This window comes from Neofelis nebulosa, chromosome 8 (assembly GCF_028018385.1).
Source record: "Neofelis nebulosa isolate mNeoNeb1 chromosome 8, mNeoNeb1.pri, whole genome shotgun sequence".
Classification (NCBI taxonomy): Eukaryota; Metazoa; Chordata; class Mammalia; order Carnivora; family Felidae; genus Neofelis; species Neofelis nebulosa.
In genome coordinates this window covers 7,696,622-7,716,496 of record NC_080789.1, presented here as the reverse complement: position 1 = coordinate 7,716,496, position 19,875 = coordinate 7,696,622, and the positions used below count along the sequence as shown (strand labels likewise).

General features: G+C 55.8%; 1 protein-coding gene across 3 annotated transcripts in view; it reads right to left on the bottom strand.

The window, feature by feature from the left end:
• Positions 1-2,107: 2,107 nt before the first annotated feature.
• RANGAP1 (Ran GTPase activating protein 1) overlaps positions 2,108-19,875 on the bottom strand; it is a 32,620-nt gene continuing 14,852 nt past the window's right edge. For 2 of the 3 annotated variants that reach the window (XM_058741200.1, XM_058741198.1), the window contains exons 5-16: positions 19,109-19,288; positions 16,264-16,398; positions 13,357-13,515; positions 12,005-12,118; positions 11,489-11,588; positions 11,318-11,402; positions 10,125-10,311; positions 9,066-9,185; positions 6,916-7,018; positions 5,662-5,750; positions 5,283-5,404; positions 2,108-3,165 (exon numbers count right to left, since the gene is read on the bottom strand). In XM_058741200.1, coding sequence (XP_058597183.1) covers positions 3,096-3,165; positions 5,283-5,404; positions 5,662-5,750; positions 6,916-7,018; positions 9,066-9,185; positions 10,125-10,311; positions 11,318-11,402; positions 11,489-11,588; positions 12,005-12,118; positions 13,357-13,515; positions 16,264-16,398; positions 19,109-19,288 — 1,464 coding nt within the window. In that variant the 3' untranslated portion in view covers positions 2,108-3,095. The remainder of the gene's footprint in view (positions 3,166-5,282; positions 5,405-5,661; positions 5,751-6,915; positions 7,019-9,065; positions 9,186-10,124; positions 10,312-11,317; positions 11,403-11,488; positions 11,589-12,004; positions 12,119-13,356; positions 13,516-16,263; positions 16,399-19,108; positions 19,289-19,875) is intronic. The other variant, XM_058741199.1, reaches the window with a different exon arrangement.

Here is a 19,875-nt window from a genome sequence, read left to right as displayed (position 1 = left end):
CGTTGGCTCTCGGTCGTCCAACCCTCCACTGCATAGCTTTGCATCTGACCCGTGTTCCTGATGTTGGCCAGAGGCCTTTCTGGGTTCTTGTTATCAGGAAGTGCTGCTTGGGAGACCCTTTGGCCGTGCTTCCTGGGGGTTTACTAGTTTGAGCTTCAGAATGGAACTACTGCTGGTTTAGCCCCAAGCCCATGGTTGAACTCCCTTTGTGAGAACAGCCCGGTGCCGAGCGGGCCTTTCGTACGTGGCGGTTACGCACTGTCTAGGCTGAGGCACCTCTGCCCTTGCAGATTCCAAGTCATGGTGCTCAGGGACCCGGAGTCTGTGTAGTCTCGGGACTAGCTGTAGCTCTTGGGAGCGTCTGAGTCAGAAAAGTTCCAAAGGCTACACAGCTCTCTCGGTACACAGTGGAGACCTGACCTTGGAGCTGGTCTGAAGGACCGAGTAGGGCTGGGCCTACACTCCTGGGACCACAGGATTCTCCTCAGTGTGTGGCCCCGAGAAGCCAGGAGTGCTGAGCCGCTGCAAGGTTAAGTGAGATCTGTGGGGCTCTTCTCAGACCGAAGGTCACACTCACGTAACCTAGGAGGCACCAAGGGCCAGCTCCAGGCAGCCTGGAGGGAAGAGCCAGGCCCCAACTCAGCCCTGAACCTCAGTCTCTCCTGTTCAGTTATCACTCGTGAGAAGTTGTACTCGAATCTGAAGACCCAGGTCTTGCATCCCTAACTCTTTAAGACTTCCCTGGCCTCACTGCCCACCATTCTGACACTGGACCACCGTTGTTGGTCTCCTACATCACAGCGGGAACCCCCCGCCAAAGCTGCGGCTGTGGCCCCAGAGCTCAGAACAGGGCCTAACAAAGGGGTGGGGGTCAGTTGGACATCCACCCGCCTTCTGCCACATCGCCTCACATGGAGGGTAGGAGGGCAAGGCATGGGCATCTCCTCCACCACCTGGTCAAGAAAGACGTTACCTGGGCACCTGGGTGGCTCAGTCGGTTAGGTCTCTGACTTTAGCTCAGGTCATGATCTCCCAGTTTGCAGGTTCGAGCCCCGCATCGGGATCTGTGCTGACAGCTCAGAGCCTGGAACCTGCTTTGGATTCTGTGTCTCCCTCCGTCTCTCTCTCTGCGCCCACCCCACACATGCTCTGTCTCTCTCTCAAAAATAAACATTAAAGGGGCACCTGGGTGGCTCAGTCAGTTAAGTGACGACTTCGGCTCAGGTCATGATCTCACGGTTTGTGAGTTTGAGCCCCACATCAGGCTCTGTGCTGTCAGCTCGGAGCCTGGAGCCTGCTTCAGATTCTGTGTCTTCCTCTCTCTCTGCCCTTCCCCAATTCGCACTCTGTCTCTTTCTCTCAAAAGAAATAAAACATTAAAAAAAACAATTAAAAAAAAAAAAAAAGATGTTGCCTGAGTGATCCACAGCCAAGAAGGAAGCGCTGTCCCCTAAGAAACTTTGGAGGGGCCTCTTCAATCCTGTGGGAGACACGGGTTCCCCAAGTGTGCCTGCTAAGGAGGGCCCTAAGGAGGGTCTGCTTAGCTGTCCTCGTACCACGTGTAGCAAACGGAGGAGGGAAGGCCCCCAAGGGAGATGCCCTCCATTCCAGGCCCTGGAGCCTGATACCCTGTGGCGGCTTCCCAGCCAAGCTGCAAGGTGACCTTGCTAGACAGACCCAGGAGGCTCCTGACTGTGCAGCCAGTGGGTTTTGTGGCAAAATCTGGACAGTGTCTGGCTTAGGTCCATAAATGGAGTGATGCAGGGGCCAGCAGCCCAAAGACTAGGTCAAGGGTAAGATGGTGCTGAGCAGATGGAAACAGGCCCAATTCAGGGCCCTCAGTGCCCAGAGAGGAAGGGCCTCCCACCGTCCCTGGCCCCCAGGAATGGCTGTCCCCTGCTGAGCACCAACCGGCCAGCTGTTAAAAGGGGACCTGGCACAACTGGATACATCTGGGCCTGGGCAGGAGAGGCTGCCCCACGGGACAAGGCTGGCACAGGAGCTCCTCTGGTGATGGACAACCCCGTACAGATGGAGGTGGGACTGTGGGCATTAAGGCCCTGAGAACCGCCCACTTAAGGGTTGAAAGACTTTTCAGTCTCCACGGTTGCCACACATGACTTTATTTGTGAAGCCCCGGGCACGGCCCAGACACACAAAGAGCACAAAGGGGAAAGCACAGAGCGTCAGGGGGCAGCTCCAGCCCAGTCCCACCCTGTCTGGGTCCTTTAAGAGCACCCGAGCTGCAGCTCACGCTCAGTGGGCCCCGCCCCTGCCCCTGGGCCGGAGAACAGACTTGGGCCAGCCAAAGAGTCCCCTCCAGCATGGCCCTCGGGCCAGTCACACCACCTCAGCAGCCAGGAGCAGGCCCCATGGGTCTGGAGCCAGCATCATCTACCCGCGACTCCTGCTCCTAGACACCCAGTGTTGCCACTGGCTTTTCTTCCTGTCCACGTGGCACAGGAACCAGGGCCTTGCCTTCTACTGATTGCCCCACAGCCCCACGCCTGTGGCAGTCGCTGCCCCTCAGGCTGCAGAGATCAATACAGCAGGGATGGACGACGGGGATGACAATGGCTTTAGGACCAGGGCTTAGTGACAGGAAGCAAAGGCAGCACTAAGTGAGCAGCCCCAGGCAGGGCATGAAGCGCAGCCGGCCACAGCACAGAGGGAGGGGACAGTGCACAGACCGCAATTCCCTAGGCGCTGGCGCAGCCCAGAAGGGTAAGGAAGGCAAGGTGGGAGGGGACTGCCACGGGGCCTGGAGCTGGAGGCACGCATCAGCAGAGCGCCCTCAGGTGGTAACAAGTTTAATGGCAGAGCAGCTCTCAGCCCTTTCATGGGGGTGGGGGGGGGCGGGGGGCGGGCCCCCTCCCCTCCAGCGGGACCAGGAACAGTCCAGCAGGGAGACATTAAAAACCCAAACCCCAACAGGAAGCACACACCTGCACACACACCACACCGACACACACACTCAGGGACTGACATGATGCACGAGACAAAGACCCTCCCAGCCTCTGGCCAGAGTCCTTCATCTGAGTCCCTTCCCAAGTCACTGGTTCAGGCCAAGGGGTGGGGAGAGGTCGGTTTCGCATCTACACCTTGTACAGCGTCTGCAGCAGGTTGTGGCGGGCAAAGGAGCAGGCCTCCAGGGCACCGTTGGGCCTGTAGGGAAAGAAGGGTCAGTGCAGGGGGTGGGAGGGCACGACACACACCACTGGGGCCCAGGGAGTTCAGGCTGCAGCAGGGGCCAGTTTCCCACCTATCGAGAGGGAGTGGGGGCCATTTCTGAGGCTAAAAACATGCCAGCATCCAGTTTTCTAACTTTCAGGACGACTTTTCCAGGAGGCGGGGGCGGGCGGGAGTGGGGGGTGAAGCTCAGAGGCAGCAGCACACCCAAGGCCGCTCAGCCCAGACTTGGCCAGAACACAGGCCTCTGCTCTCTACCAGGCAGCCCTTCCCAGGGCCCTTCCGGTGGGCACAGGACCAGGGTGTCCTCACAGACCCTACAGTGCCACCTGGGCCCTCACGAGTAATGGGCTGGCCACTGTCACCATTGAGATCATTAACGTCACTACACAGGAAGAACGTGGGCGAGACATCCAGGGGGCCAGGCGAGTGTGGACCGCAGCCAGGACCCGCGGCCCACAGACACCTTAGTCTAGCGCAGCTGTGGGACCCCACACCACGTGGCCAGGAGTTGAGGGAGGAAAGATGTGCATGTCACTTCAAGGCCACTTGGTCACCTCAAAGAATATCTAAGGGACAGTTTTTATAAATCCCCGTTTTAAAGTGGTATAGACTGAGGCCTGCACTGAGGGCGGGCAGGCGGCTGAAGGAGGGACCTGTGACAGACCAACAAGGGCAAGGGCTTCTTCTCAGAATAAAAGAAGGCCCAAGGGAAGAATGCCGACTAGAAGCTGAAGGGGACAAAAGGAGCCGGACTTTTGTGGGGCGAGGGGGGGGAAGGCAGGGACCAGGGCCACTGACTGGAGATGCTCCAGCGAGCTAAGAGCTGGGGTCAAGGCGATGTCCCCTGCTGTGGGAACAGGCATGGGGAGAATGCAGCTTGCTGGGAAGTCGGGGCCATGAGACGTGAGGCCAGGGTGAGGGCTCGTGCTGGACTCTGGCAGAGGGGCCACGCACTCAGCTCTACACCCATGAGGCTCAAACTCATGACCCCGAGATCAAGAATCGCACGCGCCGCCGACTGAGCCCGCCTGGCACCCCTCAGCCCGGCTTTTCACTCGGGCCAGTCCACCTGCAACAGAATGGGTGGCCTGGGCAGCCGCAGTGGCGAGGGGCAGGTGTGGAGGCAGGCAGGTGGGCAGACATGCGAGAGCGTGAGGCCCGAGGAGGCAGTGCTGTGCGCAGGGAACCGCAAGATGCCGCGGTGGGGGAGAGGCCACAGTGCGAACAGTTCCAGAAGCCAGCCAGTGTTCCTCACTGTGCCCCGAGCCAGACCACTCCCGACACTTCACACACCCAGGCACGACCCGATGGCACAAGCCACACTTATGTCACCCCCACCCCCCCCGCCAAGGCGAGGGGGAGTTTGTCTCTCTCCTGCCTCACTCCCACTTCCCTCCCAAAGCACCGGATTCACGGTAAATACGGGTGGTCAGAGCCCCCAGAGACCACCTCATTCAGCAACTTGGTGGGGTAGATGGGAAGACTGAGGCCTGAGGAGGGCCAGAGGTCGGCTGGGGCTACACAGGGCCCCAGTGAGAGCAGGGGACAAGCCTTCTGACTCATCCCTGGTGGGCGCTGGAGTCTGAAAGCTCCTTGTTATCCAGCTATGGCTACTGCCCCACCAGAGGCCGGGACCCTCCTCCAGGACACGGCCAAGATTTCCAGGTCTCTGGGCATTTGGCATTCGCAGGGGAGGGGCCTGTGGCTGCGGAAGACGGGTGTGACAGGCCCCTTCAGCCTCAGCCCTGTAGCTGAGAGAATGGACACAGAACTGCTCGCAGAGACATCCCTGAGTACAGGACCTCGAGCACCAGGGCGACCATGGGCAAACTCCTCCCCTCCTGTGCTGTTTCCTCGTCTGGAAAATAGGGGCCATTCCACGTTCTCTCTCTCAGGAAAAGACACTATTCCTGAGCCCCCTGTCCTCAGCTTGGCACAGGGGAGGAGAGACTGAAACATGGATGCTGAGAGCCCAGGAGGCATGAGGGTCTCTCATAGGCCTGAACGTGCAGGCCAGGGAAGCCTGCACTGACGAGGGGCCTGCAGACGTCGGAACCGGCTGCCGTGTGAGCCAATGAGGGCACACTCACTTGGTCATGAATGCCAGCAGCAGGGGTGCGAGGGCCTTGGGGAAGTAGTCCTGCTGCACCATGTGGTTCAATGCCATCAGAGGGCCATACAAGTTGGCAATGGCCTTGACCTTGTCTTCACTCTGTAAGGGGAACACAGAGCACAAACAGGGTGAGTGAGCTACAGGGTCACTGGGGTTTGGGGTGCTGTGGGTCTCCACCACCAGCCCCCTGCCCAGAGAGCCCCATGGCCAAGGTCAAGCTGAATCCCATCACCAAGGCGAGGCTGCTTAAGCAGACCCAGAGACAGGGTGGGTGACAGGTCCCCCGACAGGACTCAAGGTGTGGGACAGGGTGGGTGGGTGGGCAGGTGTACCCCCTTCCTCCCCTGAAGCTGCACCTTGAGCAGACCCATGTGGATGAGAAGCCTGGTGAGGAAAGCATTGGAGTTGAAGGAGGATGAGCTGAAGGCCTTCTTCATCAAGGCATCTGCAAGACAGAAGCAGCAATGGGGCCACAAATGAGTTTGTGGCAGCAAATGGCTGGTCACCAGTCAAGGTCACGTAGCTCTGGCACACACAGGTTGGGTCCTGTCTTCTGCACTAATCAGGTGAGCACAAGGCAGCAAACCGTGGTCCCAGGCTGAGGGGACAGCCAGGAGAAGGGCTCAACCTACCAGCTGTGACACCTTGTCCTTCTCATGCTGACCTCACACACTGCAAAAGGGCTTGGGGACCTTGCACAACCAAGGTGGGGCAGGCAGGGGGCAAGGTTAAGTGAGGCAGATCACCCTGGGGGAGATTTCAGCGGTTCTGTAGAGGTGAGGGGGAATGAGCAGAGAAGGGAGGGGAAGGAGTGGCCGAGGGTCTATAGGCACTATGTGGGCACACACTTCTGTGCTAGGCTGTTCTGGGAAACAATTCAGGTTACCTGTTCCCATCAATGCTCATGGGGATGGGATCTCAGGGAGCAGACTTAGTGACTCCATCTGGGCTTCGACCCTCCTGCCTCAATGCCACCCACAGGGCACCAATCCAGGAGAAAGCATCACGTTTCTCCACTCCTCTCTACTCTTCTCCACGTGCTGGGCCCTTCCTTCCCTGTCTGCCTTCCCAAGTCTGACCACACTGCAGAGCTCAGACATGCGTGGTCAAGTGGAAGGTGACAGGTACTATGATGGAGGTAACAGGGAAAGGGGTAGCAAGGGAGGGTCATGACAGGACCAGAGATCTTGGGAAGCCTTGTGAAAGAAATGGGAAAGCAGGCATCCTCCGGGTTGCAGGTGGAGGGGACTGTGTGCAGAGGCTCAGATGAGGACAAAAGCTCGGCTCTCTCGTGGCCTCTCCTCTGAGAGGACTGCTCCCATCAGGGCCTTGGGGCTGTGACTATCTGGTCTTCCTACAGCAGACGCCTGGCTGAGTTCTAACTGTATGTAACTGTATGGCTTTGGAAAGGCCTCAGTTGCCCCATCTGCAAAAAATAGGAGAGCAGCCAGCCTACTCCATGGCAGGAACCCAACAAAATAGGTAGGAGGGGGTGGAGAGCAGTACATACTTTAGTGTTGGAACAAGGGGTTCCAGCCACCGTAAATGTCATCTGAGCCCTGATGCAGCAAGAAGGCAGGGCCATCCGTGCCCCGCCCACCCCACGTTACCTACTGCATCTTGCACTGCTGTCCTCACTGTGGCTTCATCCTTAAACACAGACGACACCTTCAGGAAGGCAGAGACCACCTTTTCTGGGTCAGATGTGTCAGTCTGAGAACACAAGAGACAATGGCTAGTCACCAGGGGCCAGAGCCCCAGGGAAGATGTGCCTGCACTCTGCTGCTGGCTTGGCTGGAAGAGGCCTTGGTGAGACACGGGCCTCTGGTGGGCAAAGATGGGTCCTGCCTCGCGCCCACACTGTCCCCTTCGAGCCAAGCATGGGCCGGTCCATGGCAGGTATGCAAAGCATACAGAGGGAGTGCATCAGTATTAAAATGGGTTATTCCCGTGACCCAGTGCTCCTCTTCTTATAATCTAACCTGAACAAAATAATCCAGGATATAGGCTAGACGTCATTCAACACAAGGAAGTTTAACTTCACCTAACTTCACTGGGGTGGAGACAGGTGAAGCAACATGAATGTCCAGAAACAGTGTCTGAGTGCTATATCCACTCACTGGGGTAGTGGGCATGGTTCCTGACACAGGAGATGACGAATGGTATTACATGAAAAAGTGGGCCTTTAATCTCATTTGTCAGGGAAAGAAACAGAGAAAACATGAAAAGGAAGTCGGCCAAAAGGCCAAGGTAGCTCTGGGAGCAGACACATTTTATTTCTCCGTATTTATCATTTAACTTCTCTGAAACCCTGCTCTCTCAGGTGTCACCCAGTGTAACAGGGTCTACGCTCTGGGCTGCCCAGAGGGTTACATAATGAAACCGTGTCTAAGTACTCGGAGCAGTGCCCGGCCAACAGGAGGCACTGGACAGTCACCTCAATATGAATCAGGGAATGAGGAAGCGAACAAATGGATGAACAAGCCAGCGAACCAACAAACGAGTGAGGCGGGAGCAAGGGGACACTAAAGCACGTGACCTCCACAGGAGCCCTGGGCAGGACAGCTGTTCTAGAACACAGGAAGGAAGCCTAGGTGTGTGCACATGAGTGTGCTGGGAAAATGCCCCAGGTGTCACTAGGTGCAGCAGGCCTGCCCTTCCTGCAGCCCAAGTGTGTTGCCGGTGGCGGGGTCCACTTCTGGAGGTTGACAGATACACTGGTCACACTCATTTATGTGTATTTTTAAAATGTGGGGGAGGGGCCCTAGCTGGCTCAGTCGGAAGGAAGGGTATGCAACTCGATCTCGGGGTCGTGGGTTTGAGCCCCATGTGGGTCACAGAGACCACTTAATAAATAACACTTGGGAATGCAAGCTGGAGCAGCTACTCTGGAAAACAGCAAGGAGGTTCCTCAAAAAACTAAAAATAGAACTACCCTACACCCCAGCAATTGCACTACTAGGCATTTATCCAAGGGATACAGGTGTGCTGTTTCGAAGGGACACACACACCCCAGTGTTTATAGCAGCACTACCAACAATAGCCAAAGTATGGAAAGAGCCCAAATGCCCATCGATGGATGAATGGATAAAGAAGATGTGGTACGCGCACACACACACACACACACACACACACACACACACAATGGAGTATTACTTGGCAATCAAAAAGAATGAAATCTTGCCATTTGCAACTACATGGATGGAACTGGAGGGTATTATGCTAAGTGAAATTAGTCAGAGAAAGACAAAAATCATATGACTTCACTCCTATGAGGACTTTAAGAGACAAAACAGATGAACATAAGGGAAGGGAAACAAAAATAATATAAAAACAGGGAGGGGGACAAAACAGAAGAGACTCATACATATGGAGAACAAACTGAGGGTTACGGGAGAGGTTGTGGGACGGGGGAGGGGCTAAATGGGTAAGAGGCACTAAGGAATCTACTCCTGAAATCATTGTTGCACTATATGTTAACTAATTTGGATGTAAATTTAGAAAAATAAAAAATAAAACAAGTTAAAAAAAAAACAGCAAGGAAAAGTGGGCCAGCTGAGCCTGATTAGTATTGATTGGAATTTCTTGCCACCAATAAATTTGCCTATTGATGTCGAAAGATAAATAAATAAATAAATAACACTTAAACGCACCTGGCAGTCCCCACTCCCCCTGACAGTGTCCCCTCCCAATCCCATGCTCTGCTCGTCCCCATCTCCACGGCATGCTGGGCTCAGAGGTTGGAAGCGTGGCCGCCTACCTGCTGGGCTATCAGCACGGAACTCTTGGGCCCAAGGCGCAGCAGCTTCTCTGGAGAGGGGAAAGCCAGGAAAGTGGAGACGTCTGCAGGAGGCGGGGAGGATAGCACGGGAGCTGGCTCCTGAGGGACAGGCGGCACAGGTGGCTCTGTGGAGGTCCGAACCCAGACTCCTCACCCAGAACATGCAACCTTCGCTCTAGGTAGTCAAGGCTCAGAGTCTTGGACTCTTCCTCCCACTCACGTGCAGCCCCCAAAGGGTGAGGGGCCCGCAGACGCCGGCCCTTGCTGGCTCCTAGCATGGGAGCCTCTGCGATGGGGGCGAGCCACCTCCTTAGGCCAAGCGCCTCCTTGCCATGACATACGACGTCCCAGAAGTGATGTAAGAAGTGCGTGGGGGCCAAAGTGGACCCCACCAGGAACTGGAGTCTAGCCCGGATAAGCACTGCTAGCGAGGTGCCCAGAGAAAAACTAAAAACTGGAAAGTGCCCAGCCACTTGTCAAAATGCTTCCATAAACTAGGAAAAAAGTGAAATTCAACATGAGTGTGGGGGTCCTCGTCCAACCTGTGGTTCATCAGAGTTTTTAGTCAGGAGCTTATGAGGAAAAGGACACGGTAGCCCTGACTACACCAGCCCTCCTGGCGAGGCGAAGGGACACCGAGTGTTCAAGCTGGACCAGTCTCCAGAAGGGGGGGCTGTCCCTGCAGGTCGCCAAGATGGGTAGGAAAAGAATTTCTATTTATGCCTATTTTTTACTCTCTTCTTTTAGAGATATTTATGTATGTTTCATACTAAACGGTACAGCCGCGTCATATATGCTATAATCACATCATGATGCGTAAGTGAATATACGCATCTGTACTGGGATAAATATAAATATGGAAGAATACAGCTATATTGGGATGACTTTTCCTTTTACACTTACAGGGGTGCGCATTCAAAAATAGTTTGCACCCAATGTACTTCAGTGGATTCCACACCCACCGCCCCCGTGAAGATGTCCCAGGACTTCACATTCGAGAACCAGGGCTCTGATCCTGCCAAACGACAAGGAACTCACTCCACTATTTGGGTCCAGAATCTTCCTTGATGGTGTGGATGACTCCTCTCCTTGCCCTTGCTGTGGCTCTTCTTCCTCCTCCTCCTCTTCCTCCTCCTCTTCCTCATCTTCTTCCTCCTCCTCCTCTTCTCCGTCTTCTTCCTCCTCTTCCTCCTCCTCCTCCTCGTCATCCTCACCCTCATCGTCACTGCAGAGGGGAGCTGGCTAAAGCAGACCCTCCCTGCCCAGAGGCCCATGTTGGCTCCGAGGCCTGGCTCCACAACCCACAGACCCCAATCAGGTGGGAGGGAGCCTACAGAGGATGGGGGCACCACTGCTCCCAGGGTGAGGGCATGTGGGTCACCAGGGAGCCCGTCATCCAACTCTCATCACCCAGGGAAGCCCATGTTGTGAACACGGAGAAACCACATATCCACCCTCGCCCGCAGTCCCCCACTGGGGAGACAGAAAAGGAAGAGAACAGTCCGTCACAGCTGAGGCCCAGGGCTTGGCATGAATACTGCCCAGGCTGAGACGCCGTATCTCACTGCTCACAGGAAGCTGTGGCTGGGTGGGGGGGGGGGGGGAGGCGAGGGGATGGGGATTTCTGGGACTGTGAGCCCCTCAAGGCCATCTGAGCCCCCAGTTCCTAGCAGCAGCACAGGCATAGAACTGAGGGGACACAAGTGAGGGTCTGACAGGTGAATGAAGCCAACCTGGGGGCCAGAAGGGCAGAGGGAGCAGGTGCTGATGACGCAAACCGACTCCCACCCACACGGAGGAGGCAGCCCTGCCACCACGGCCATGGCCACAGCCCATGTGGCTCCGCAAACCCCGAACTCCCTGCTCTCTTGCATCAACCTCCTCCTTTCTGAACTCCGTCTCCAAGTCTGGTTCCACACCCCCATTGCTGCCCTGACCTCACCGCTACCCTACCTCATCTGTCAGCTCAGATCAAAGGTCATTCCTTCAGAAGCCTCCCCACCTCACCCACTCCAAAGGGTGACCACTCTCAGACCTTCCCTGTCTCTGAACGTACAGGAACTTAATCATTCTTGGCCACCCGTCCAGCCAGAATGAAGTCCCACGAGTCAGAAACCTTCACTGTCTTATCCTTGCGCCCCTGATGCCTCGCACAGCATCTGACACATACAGGGGCTCAAACAATGGTTCCTAAATGAATAAAAGGAGAACCGCAGCCCACAGCTCCCTACCTGAGGGAGGCCAGCACCTTGGCCATGTTGAAGCCGTCTAGCACCTCCTGGAGCTGCTCGCAGCCTTCTTCTCCCAGCATGTTGCCTGCTCGCGGAGAGGAGGAACGGAGCGTCAGGATGGGCAGCAGGGCCTGCCCGGCAGGCGTGGGCCAAGGCCACCACTCCTATTACCATTGAGGTCCAGCTTCTCCAGCTCAGCCTTGTCGGCCACGGCCTCAGCAACAGCCAGAGCAGCATCTCTCTTGATTTCACAGAACGACAAGTTCAGCTCCTGAAAATAAGAGAAAGGAGTAGAGGCCAGCAGAATCACAGGCCAGGAGACCACGTTCTCCTCTGAAGCCTGTTTTCCCCAAGGGAGGGTAAGGCAGGCTCTGAGCTCCAGCTGGGCACAGTGACAGCGACAATAATAATGCCAGTTAGCTAGCGACGCACCAGGTACTCGAGGCGCTCTCTTACACTATGCTATGATGACCTCCATTGCTCCCTCCTCCCATTTCCAAAATGAAGAAACTGTGGCTCACGTCACACAGGTGAGGAGAATTGCACAAAATGAGAGAGATGTGGCAGGGCTGAGCCACAAACCCAGGCCCACCTGGCCTTAAAGACCACATCCCTGCCACCCACGGCGGCAACCCCGAGTGTGGGGGAAGCCCAGACCCGAGGGGAAGACACGGGTGGCGCCGGCACCTTCAGCTTGGGCAGGCCCCCGCGCACGGCATCTGCAATGGCGACAGCACCCTTGGAGCGCACCAGGCAGTCCCCGAAGTTGATCACCTCCACCTGCCGCAAGGTCTTCAGCGTCTGCGAGGAGGAAGCAAAGGCCAGGGTGAGGGTGTAGGCCCCCCAGCAGCCCTCTGAGGGCCAACGGCACACCCCGTGTCAGCCTCCACACTGTCCTCCTCCATCCAGTCTGGCTTCTCAGCACCTCACCAGCTTTTGTCACCTCCTGGCCTCTGGCTAACCTCCCTCCACTCTACTTGTTATATCCAGAACCTTCCTGAAGCGTAAATCTGACCAAGTGGCACCCCAGCTTAAAACACTGCGTGGCTGCCTATTACTCATGGGAGAGCCTCAGAATCAGCAAGGCCACGAGTTTTTGCCTCCCTCTCCTATTGTCTGACCCTCAGACACCTCCTGAACCTGCCTGTTTCAAACCAGGACCCTCTCCCATGCTGTTGATCCCTTCGCCTGAAACACCCCTTTGTCCAAGGTCCATTTGTCTTATACAACTTGGCCAAAATGTGACCTCTTCCAGAAAGCCTGCCCTAAGTCTGATCTGAACTTCCTGTACATCCCCTACACTTGCAGATGCTTCTGCCAATCCCCCACAGCAGCAGGACTAGGCTTTTGTGGAGTCTTAGGGTCCAGCGAGGTCTCGACACCCAAACAGCCCTACATTCACAGCCCTGCGCTGTCACAGGCCTCTCCCCTTCCTCCATGAACTAGGGACACCTTGAAGGCAGAGTCTGACTCAACTCTGCATGGCCCACACTTGGCACAGGGCTGGGCACTGGACAGGGCTCGATAAATAGCTGATCAAAGAATCAATGAGAAAAGCAGTCGGGCTGGAACAATCTTCCATGCAGATTCTGAGAACTAATCCAGCACCAACAGCTGGGTTTACACAGAGGCAGCTCAGGAGGAAGGCAGTATGGACACTCAGAGCTGCCCAAAGAGAGCACAGGTAAGCTTCTGACACATGGCCTGTTCTGTAATGTACCCATGAGGTACACATCCGGTGGGTGGGCAGAGCAGCTCACCTGCTGATACGTGCATTAAAAAGGCAGCAGCCAGGGGCACCTGGGTGGCTCGGTTAAGCATCCAACTCTTGGTTTCAGCTCAGGTCATGATCTTATGGTTGATGGGTTTGAGCCCCACAGTGGGCTCTGTGTGGAGCCTGTTTGGGATTCTCTCTCTCCCTTTCTTTGCTCCTCCCTTGCTATCTCCCTCTCAAAATAGATAAATAAGTTTAAAAAACAAAAGAAAGGCAGCAGCCAGACCCTGCTTACTGCTCTCTGACCCTGCCACTCCCGCCTCACCTTGGCCATAGGCACAGCGCCCTTCTCAGTGAAGGTGTTGTCGTTCAGGTTGATGACCCGTAGCAGGGGGTTGATGGCGAAAGCCTGGGCCAGGGCAGTGACACCGGGGTGATTGATCCCATTCTGTGGCATGTGGACCTCCTCCAGAGTCCCGATGATCTGTGAGGGGCAGGAGGGACAGAGCAGAGTGGTGGGCTCCCGAGCTCCAGGGACATCCAGTAGGCAGGAAGGTGGCACTACACACTAGATACGGGGAGGGGCTGCCATCCACTTGGGCACGGGCTTGTCCACGGATATTTTGGGTGATCTCAAAGCAGAACTCTGGGCATGGCTGTATCTGATCCCCTCCATAGCCTCATGAGGGAGACCGACCTGGGATTAGGAACTCCACCAGACAAAGACTAGGGATCAGAAAGGCTAAGTAACTTGTGCAGGGTCACACAGCGCAGAACACAAGTTTCTGGGTCTGGTGTCCTCCACAGAGGGAGGACCCTGGGTGTTGGCCCAGGAGTCTGCCCTGGTCCTTCTTTGCACACTGCAGCTCCACTGGGCCTGTCTTTCTTGGGGCTCTCCTGCCCTGTTCACATGGTACGACTGGTACCCCACATCTACCTCCTTTTCTAGGGGACGAGGTCTTCCCCAACCACCTAGCCTTTCTTCATCCCAACCTTTTGACACTTCCCTTCTCTCTGCTTGGAACACTCTGTGTCCTTGTTTGTTGGCATTTTCTTGGTAGACTGACTCCTATGCAGTCTTCCTATATACCTCTCATTTTGGATACCTCCTCTCCCCGGAGGGCTTCCAGGATGCCCCCACCCCCACCCCCACCCCAGGCACAGGCCAGTGCTCTGCCTGTATCCCCAGAGCACTCTGTCCTTCCACTATCATGGCGTCCGTCATCTGGACTATCAACAACACCTTCCTCTCTACATTCCACCAGTTTCTGAGCTCTGAAGGAGCCCATGCCCCAGTCTCCGCTTCCACCAAGGATTGAAGCCAGGCCTGCAAGAACTCTCCAACTAGGGGCCTTTCATTGTTCCAGGGTACCAGAACAGCGCAGAGGGTTCACAAGCAAATACAGGCAGGCCAACCGAGGAACGCTACCAGTCAGGGCTGCTCAATATTTTCTGTGCCGCAGACCCTTCCGGCGGTCTGGTAAAACCCCCGGCACCTTTCTTAGCATGTTTAATAATTTTAAAACAAATTATATAGGACTACAAAGGAAGTCAACTCAACTGGAAGACAATCCTCAAAATAGTTAGGAAAAACCCCAAAGGTGTGCTGGAGTAATATGTGTTCACCATATTACAAAGGCACTGAACAACAGCACCTCGGGGCAAGTCTGCGGTTATTGTGACGCTACCACATGAGAAACGTTTCTGTAGATCTGTACAACTATTTCACGTGAAAACATCTGTGATTTCTACCATCAACACAATCACGGGCGGGTGTTTTCTCTTTTTTCTTTCTTTTTTTTAAGTTTATTTTTTGAGAGAGACAGACAAAGTGCAAGAGGGAGAGGGGCAGAGAGGGCAGGGACAAAGGATCTGAAGCAGGCGAGCCCGATGCGGGGCTCAAATTCTCGAACCCTGAGATCATGACCTGAGCTGAAGTCAGACACTTAACCGACTGAGCCACCTAGGTGCCCAATCGTGGGCATTTCTAAAGCAGCTGAGGCTTATCGTCTACTTTCACAACTGAAGGTAACACTACATCTTAAGGGCACCTGGGTGGCTTAGGGCATGATCTCACAGTTCATAAGATGGAGCCCCGTATCAGGCTCTGTGCGGTGGCTGCTTGGGATTCAATCTCTCTCTCTCTGCCCCTCCCCGCTTGCACTCTTTGTCTCTCAAAGTAAAGTAATTAAAAAAACCCACTACATTTTAGTTACGTTAGTGTTAATAATCATGCAATCTTCCCCCCTCCACGTTCAAAGACTCCCTGGGTTCTATCCACAGACTAGAGGCATCCTACGGACCCCAAGTCCAAGAGCACAGAAGGACATCTGATGGATGCCTAGCACAACCACAGCACATCCCCATTCCCACCCACCACACTGGGGACGGCAAGGTGAGGGAAGGGGCGCAGAGAAGGCGTAACCTTTAATGTCATGATGTTTACAAGGACGGTAACTAGGCTCCTCCGGCTCCAGAGGCAGCAAGAGCTCTCCTGCAGCCCGGGGTCCAGTAAGGCACTTGTCCCCCACTATTCTCACTCTCTGCCTGAGGCAGGCGCTCCACCAGGTAGACCGTCTTAAGTAGCAACACTATGGGGGATGTTGCTGTGGCCTGAATACAGTTAATACCACTAGGATACTGTCTGCCACAGAAAACATTTACGTTAAGTGAAAAGACAGACTCCAACGTTCCCAGCCCCATGGGGTAGGGGTGGCCCTCTCCCGGAGCTCACAGTCAAGATCTCAACAGGGTCAGGGGAGGGGGCAGGGCACCAGGGCAGCTATGAGGAGAGCGGAGAGTGGAAGGAGAGGAGTAGGGGGTAAGGGCACCTGGGCCACTGCCCCCTACCTCCGTCTCAAGGGTGAGTCTGAGGACTCACTCCATCTCTGTGCCCCACCCGCTAGAGGCAGAGACACTGACCTTCAGGGAGCGCAGGCTGACGTCATGCCAGGCCGTCGTCCTGCTCGCTGCTCTGGCACCCCTGACTCCCATATCTGAGCCAGGCAGACCTCACTCACTGATCAGAGCCACACACGATCTTCTCAAACAGGATTCCAGGAGCCACTACCAATTCACCTGCAGTGCTGGATGGGGTGGCTTTTCAGACACATCACAGGCATTCTGCCCCACTGCAGAATGAGCCAACAGGCTCAGAGAGGGGAAGCGGCTCGCCCTAGGCCTCGCAGCTCAATTCCAGAGTAGGGATGCAGACCAGGATTAAAAGCCTCACCCCGAAAGCTTCCGCCAAGGCAGTGGCTCCATCGTTCTCCAGACGGTTTCTGCCAGCCACGAAGACCTTCAGGCCCAGTGGCTTGCCCTGGGCACTGGACTTCCGGTGACACTCAGTCAGAGCCGCTGCCAGGATCTGTGGGGGAAAAGGCAAGGGGCCCAGCCCTGAGGCAGGAGGCCTGGTCTTCAACCTCCCATGCCACCTACTGGCGGTGGACACAGGGACAAGAACTGCTCATGAGCACCATGGCCGTACTGCACGTGTGCCAGCACCCACAGCTTACAACGAAGGGCTTTCCCATATTCCACTTCATTTGCGTGTCCCACCACCCTGTGCCTGTTAGAGACGGGGAGATAGAGACCTGGCAGGAAGGGAGACACCAACATGGACAGGTCAACTGAAAGACAGGTCCTAGGGAAGGTGCTTCAGTCAGCTCACTTTACTGCCAGATGCCCTGTCAGATGGGGACCATCGTGATTCCCACTTTCTGGCTAAAGAAACTCAGGCTCCAAGAGGGACAGAAACATTCCTCTAGTCGGTAAGCAAGTGGCTGAGTCTGGACCAGAACCTAAATCTTCTGGCATCTCTTGCATGTTCCCCAACGCCTAAGGGGAGCTGGATGAGACCATGGCCCTGCCACACTCATCGGACACATGCCTGTGCCCAGGCCAGCCACACACGGCAGGGTCTCAGCTGCTGGGAGGAAAAACCGGAAACCCAGTTTGTCCTGCTGTTGAGGTGGTGCCAGGAGGTGGCTTCTACACGGGTGAAACCAACAGAGCCAAGAGTTAAAAAATACTGGCTGGCTGCTGGGAATCAGAGACACCACAGTAAATAAAACATAAAAGATTCACAAGAAGGGCAGCAGGAGAGAAGCAATGTCTCCACAGCACCGACAGGCCATCAGCACGCTCAACGAGGGTCCTCTCGCACCTCATTTCAACCTCAACACGAGCCTGGGAGGCAAGGGGTATTGGCTTTCAACTATAAACAAGGAAACCGAGGCTCAGACAGGTAACTGAGCCGGCCACGGTCTCACAGCAAATATGCATCGGAACTGCAACTGACAGCCAGGTCAGCCTGCCTGCACAGCATTCTGTCCCTGGGAGCCACCACCAGCCTGACTCCTGATGCGGTGAGCCGTGCACATGCTCAGTAGAGACTGTGGACTTCCGCCACCAACCAGCCTCCTGAGGATCCTTTGCAGAGGAGGCAGCCAACTGTACCAGCACCCCCCATTCTCCCCAATTCCCTCTGGAGTCACCGTGGTGAGGTCATCGCTCCTACAAGAGTCCAGCTTGGGGACTCTGGGTCTGGAGAGCTCCAAGCAGAGGGTTATGTCTCATTCCCACGTGAATCCTTGAGGCCCCTCCAATTCCCATGTGCGTGGCACACTGGCCACACTGAATGCATTCCAGCTGGAGGGAACAGATCCTGAAGGACCCGGAGACCCTGGTGCTTGCGGCCCCCGGGAGGTTCAGATCAGCAAGGCCGGCACCCACGAGATGTGACAAAAAGCTCTCACCGAATGAGTGGTGAGGAAGGTAAAGCCAAGTACAAATCACATTCGAGAGTGGAGCGGGGCTGCCAGGAGGCCCCTGGGTTCAAACTATTGTGTTCCCTAGGCCATCCCACGTGCTGAAGTAAGGGCAATGCCTGACAGCCAGTTCTGGAAGCTCAGTCCCCCCGGACGCTGCACAGCAGAAGGCAGCTAATGGAAGGCTGAGGCAGATTACAGGCAGGTGTCCGGCTCCCCCAGCACACCCCACTCTAGGTTGGGCTGGACCTGTTTTCTGTGCTGATGTCAGCACCTTAATGTCGTAACACATGCACGGCTTATTCCCCAATTAGACTGTGGGGGGGCAGGTCGAGACAGCTGGGAGCACGCCCCGAATCTCCCTCCCAGGGGGCGAGAGGCAACAGGCACCCCCTGCAGGGGAGGCCGCTCCGGGACCTCAGCCTGGGACACTGCGAGCACAACACAAGCTCCCCTTGCTGCTCTGATGGGTGCACGGAAGCAGGTCCAAATCCCACATTAGTCCCACCCTAGCAACGCCATCTGGGGGCTTGACCCAAGTCCAGTTAACTGGAAGACTGGGAAGAGCATCACCCCCCATTTCAGCATGAGTGGGAGAACGAGGGTGTGCATTTAACACACCTTCAAAAAGAAGATGTCCCCAGTCGCTGTACGTCCTGTGTCCCAACCCTTTTCTTCTTTTGTTCAGAATGTGAATGGAGGTAGGGAGGATGGGAATTGGTCTTTCTGGTATCTGGGCCTAAAGGAGCCAGAACGACGGAAAAGAGAACAAGGCCGGGCTCCCCCAGTACAGGTTCTGGGAAGAGAAGACACGCCTTTCTGTGCTGACCAGCCCAACTGGTTGGGAGGACAGGGGGGGCCCTGTCCAGGAAGAGGGTGAGCTGTGCCCAGGCCCAAGCAGTTTCTCTTCCTGGGTTCCCTCCCCCACGTGCACACACTGGGCCTCACGTGGCTCTGCCAGCTGTTCTGAGGGCACAGCGAGTCTGGGATGCCCAAGCCCTGCACTCTGCAGAGCCAGCAGGTCGAGCATGTATGCAACACTGCCTCTGTGTTGCCAAGACAACACCGAGAACGGGGAACGGTTGCTTGGCAACCCCGCCCTCCAGGCCTCCACCTCCTCTCCCCACTGGCCACAGGCAGCTGCCTTTGAGGCCTTTCTCCTCTGAAGAGAAAAACAGCAACCCAGCCATCCCAGATGGTGGCCAAGGGCACATATTTCCAATGGATGCAAACGCAGCAGGAGACCAGGCAGGGAGGGAAGAAGGGTGAGGGACAACAGGCACATGCGGGAGGGCCCGCCACACCCACCTTGCCACCTCCGATGCCCATGCCACAGTTGTTGAGTTTGAGCTCGTGAAGGGTGAAGCAGGCGGAACTCTTGAGCAGGGCCTCGAAGCCTCGAACGCCGTCAGGCCCAAACGCATTGTCGCTCAGGTCCAGCTCAACCAGCTGCGCCCCGGCTGTGATGAGTCCCTCCCCTAGTGAGGTCTGGGCACAGAAAGGGCTCATCTCAGAATCACAGACATCCACCAGATGTTGCTTCTGTGCCAGGACCCCTGCCCTCAGGGGGCACCCAGGCAGAGACACAGACCGTTTCAGTACAGAGCTGTCCCTATTTTATATCCAGGACTGGAAACCCTGAAGAGGGCTCCCAATTCAGGTGGGGCGTGGGGCGTGGTATACATGGGGGTGGTCAAGGAAGGCTTCCTATAGAAGGTGGCATATGAGCTCAGGCTGGGTGAGAATCAGTTAACCACAGATGAGGCGATTCCAGCCAACAGTAAAAACACGAACATAAGCAAACAAAAGAACATAAACAAAGACACAGGCGTGAAGCAGCCTACTGTGTGTCTAGGACTCCAGAAGAGGTTGAGGCTGGAAGGAAAGAGAGGAGTCAAATCAGGCAAGCGGCCCGAACATTAGGCCAAGGACTGTGACCCTATAAGCCCGAGAGCAAAGGGCTTTGAGGTGGGTGAGGGACAGAGAGGACACATCCTCCAAGTCTGAGGAGGGCACACTGATGTGCAGAGGGACGCCAGATATGCCGACTGCCCGCCTAGGAGCGTGAGACAGTG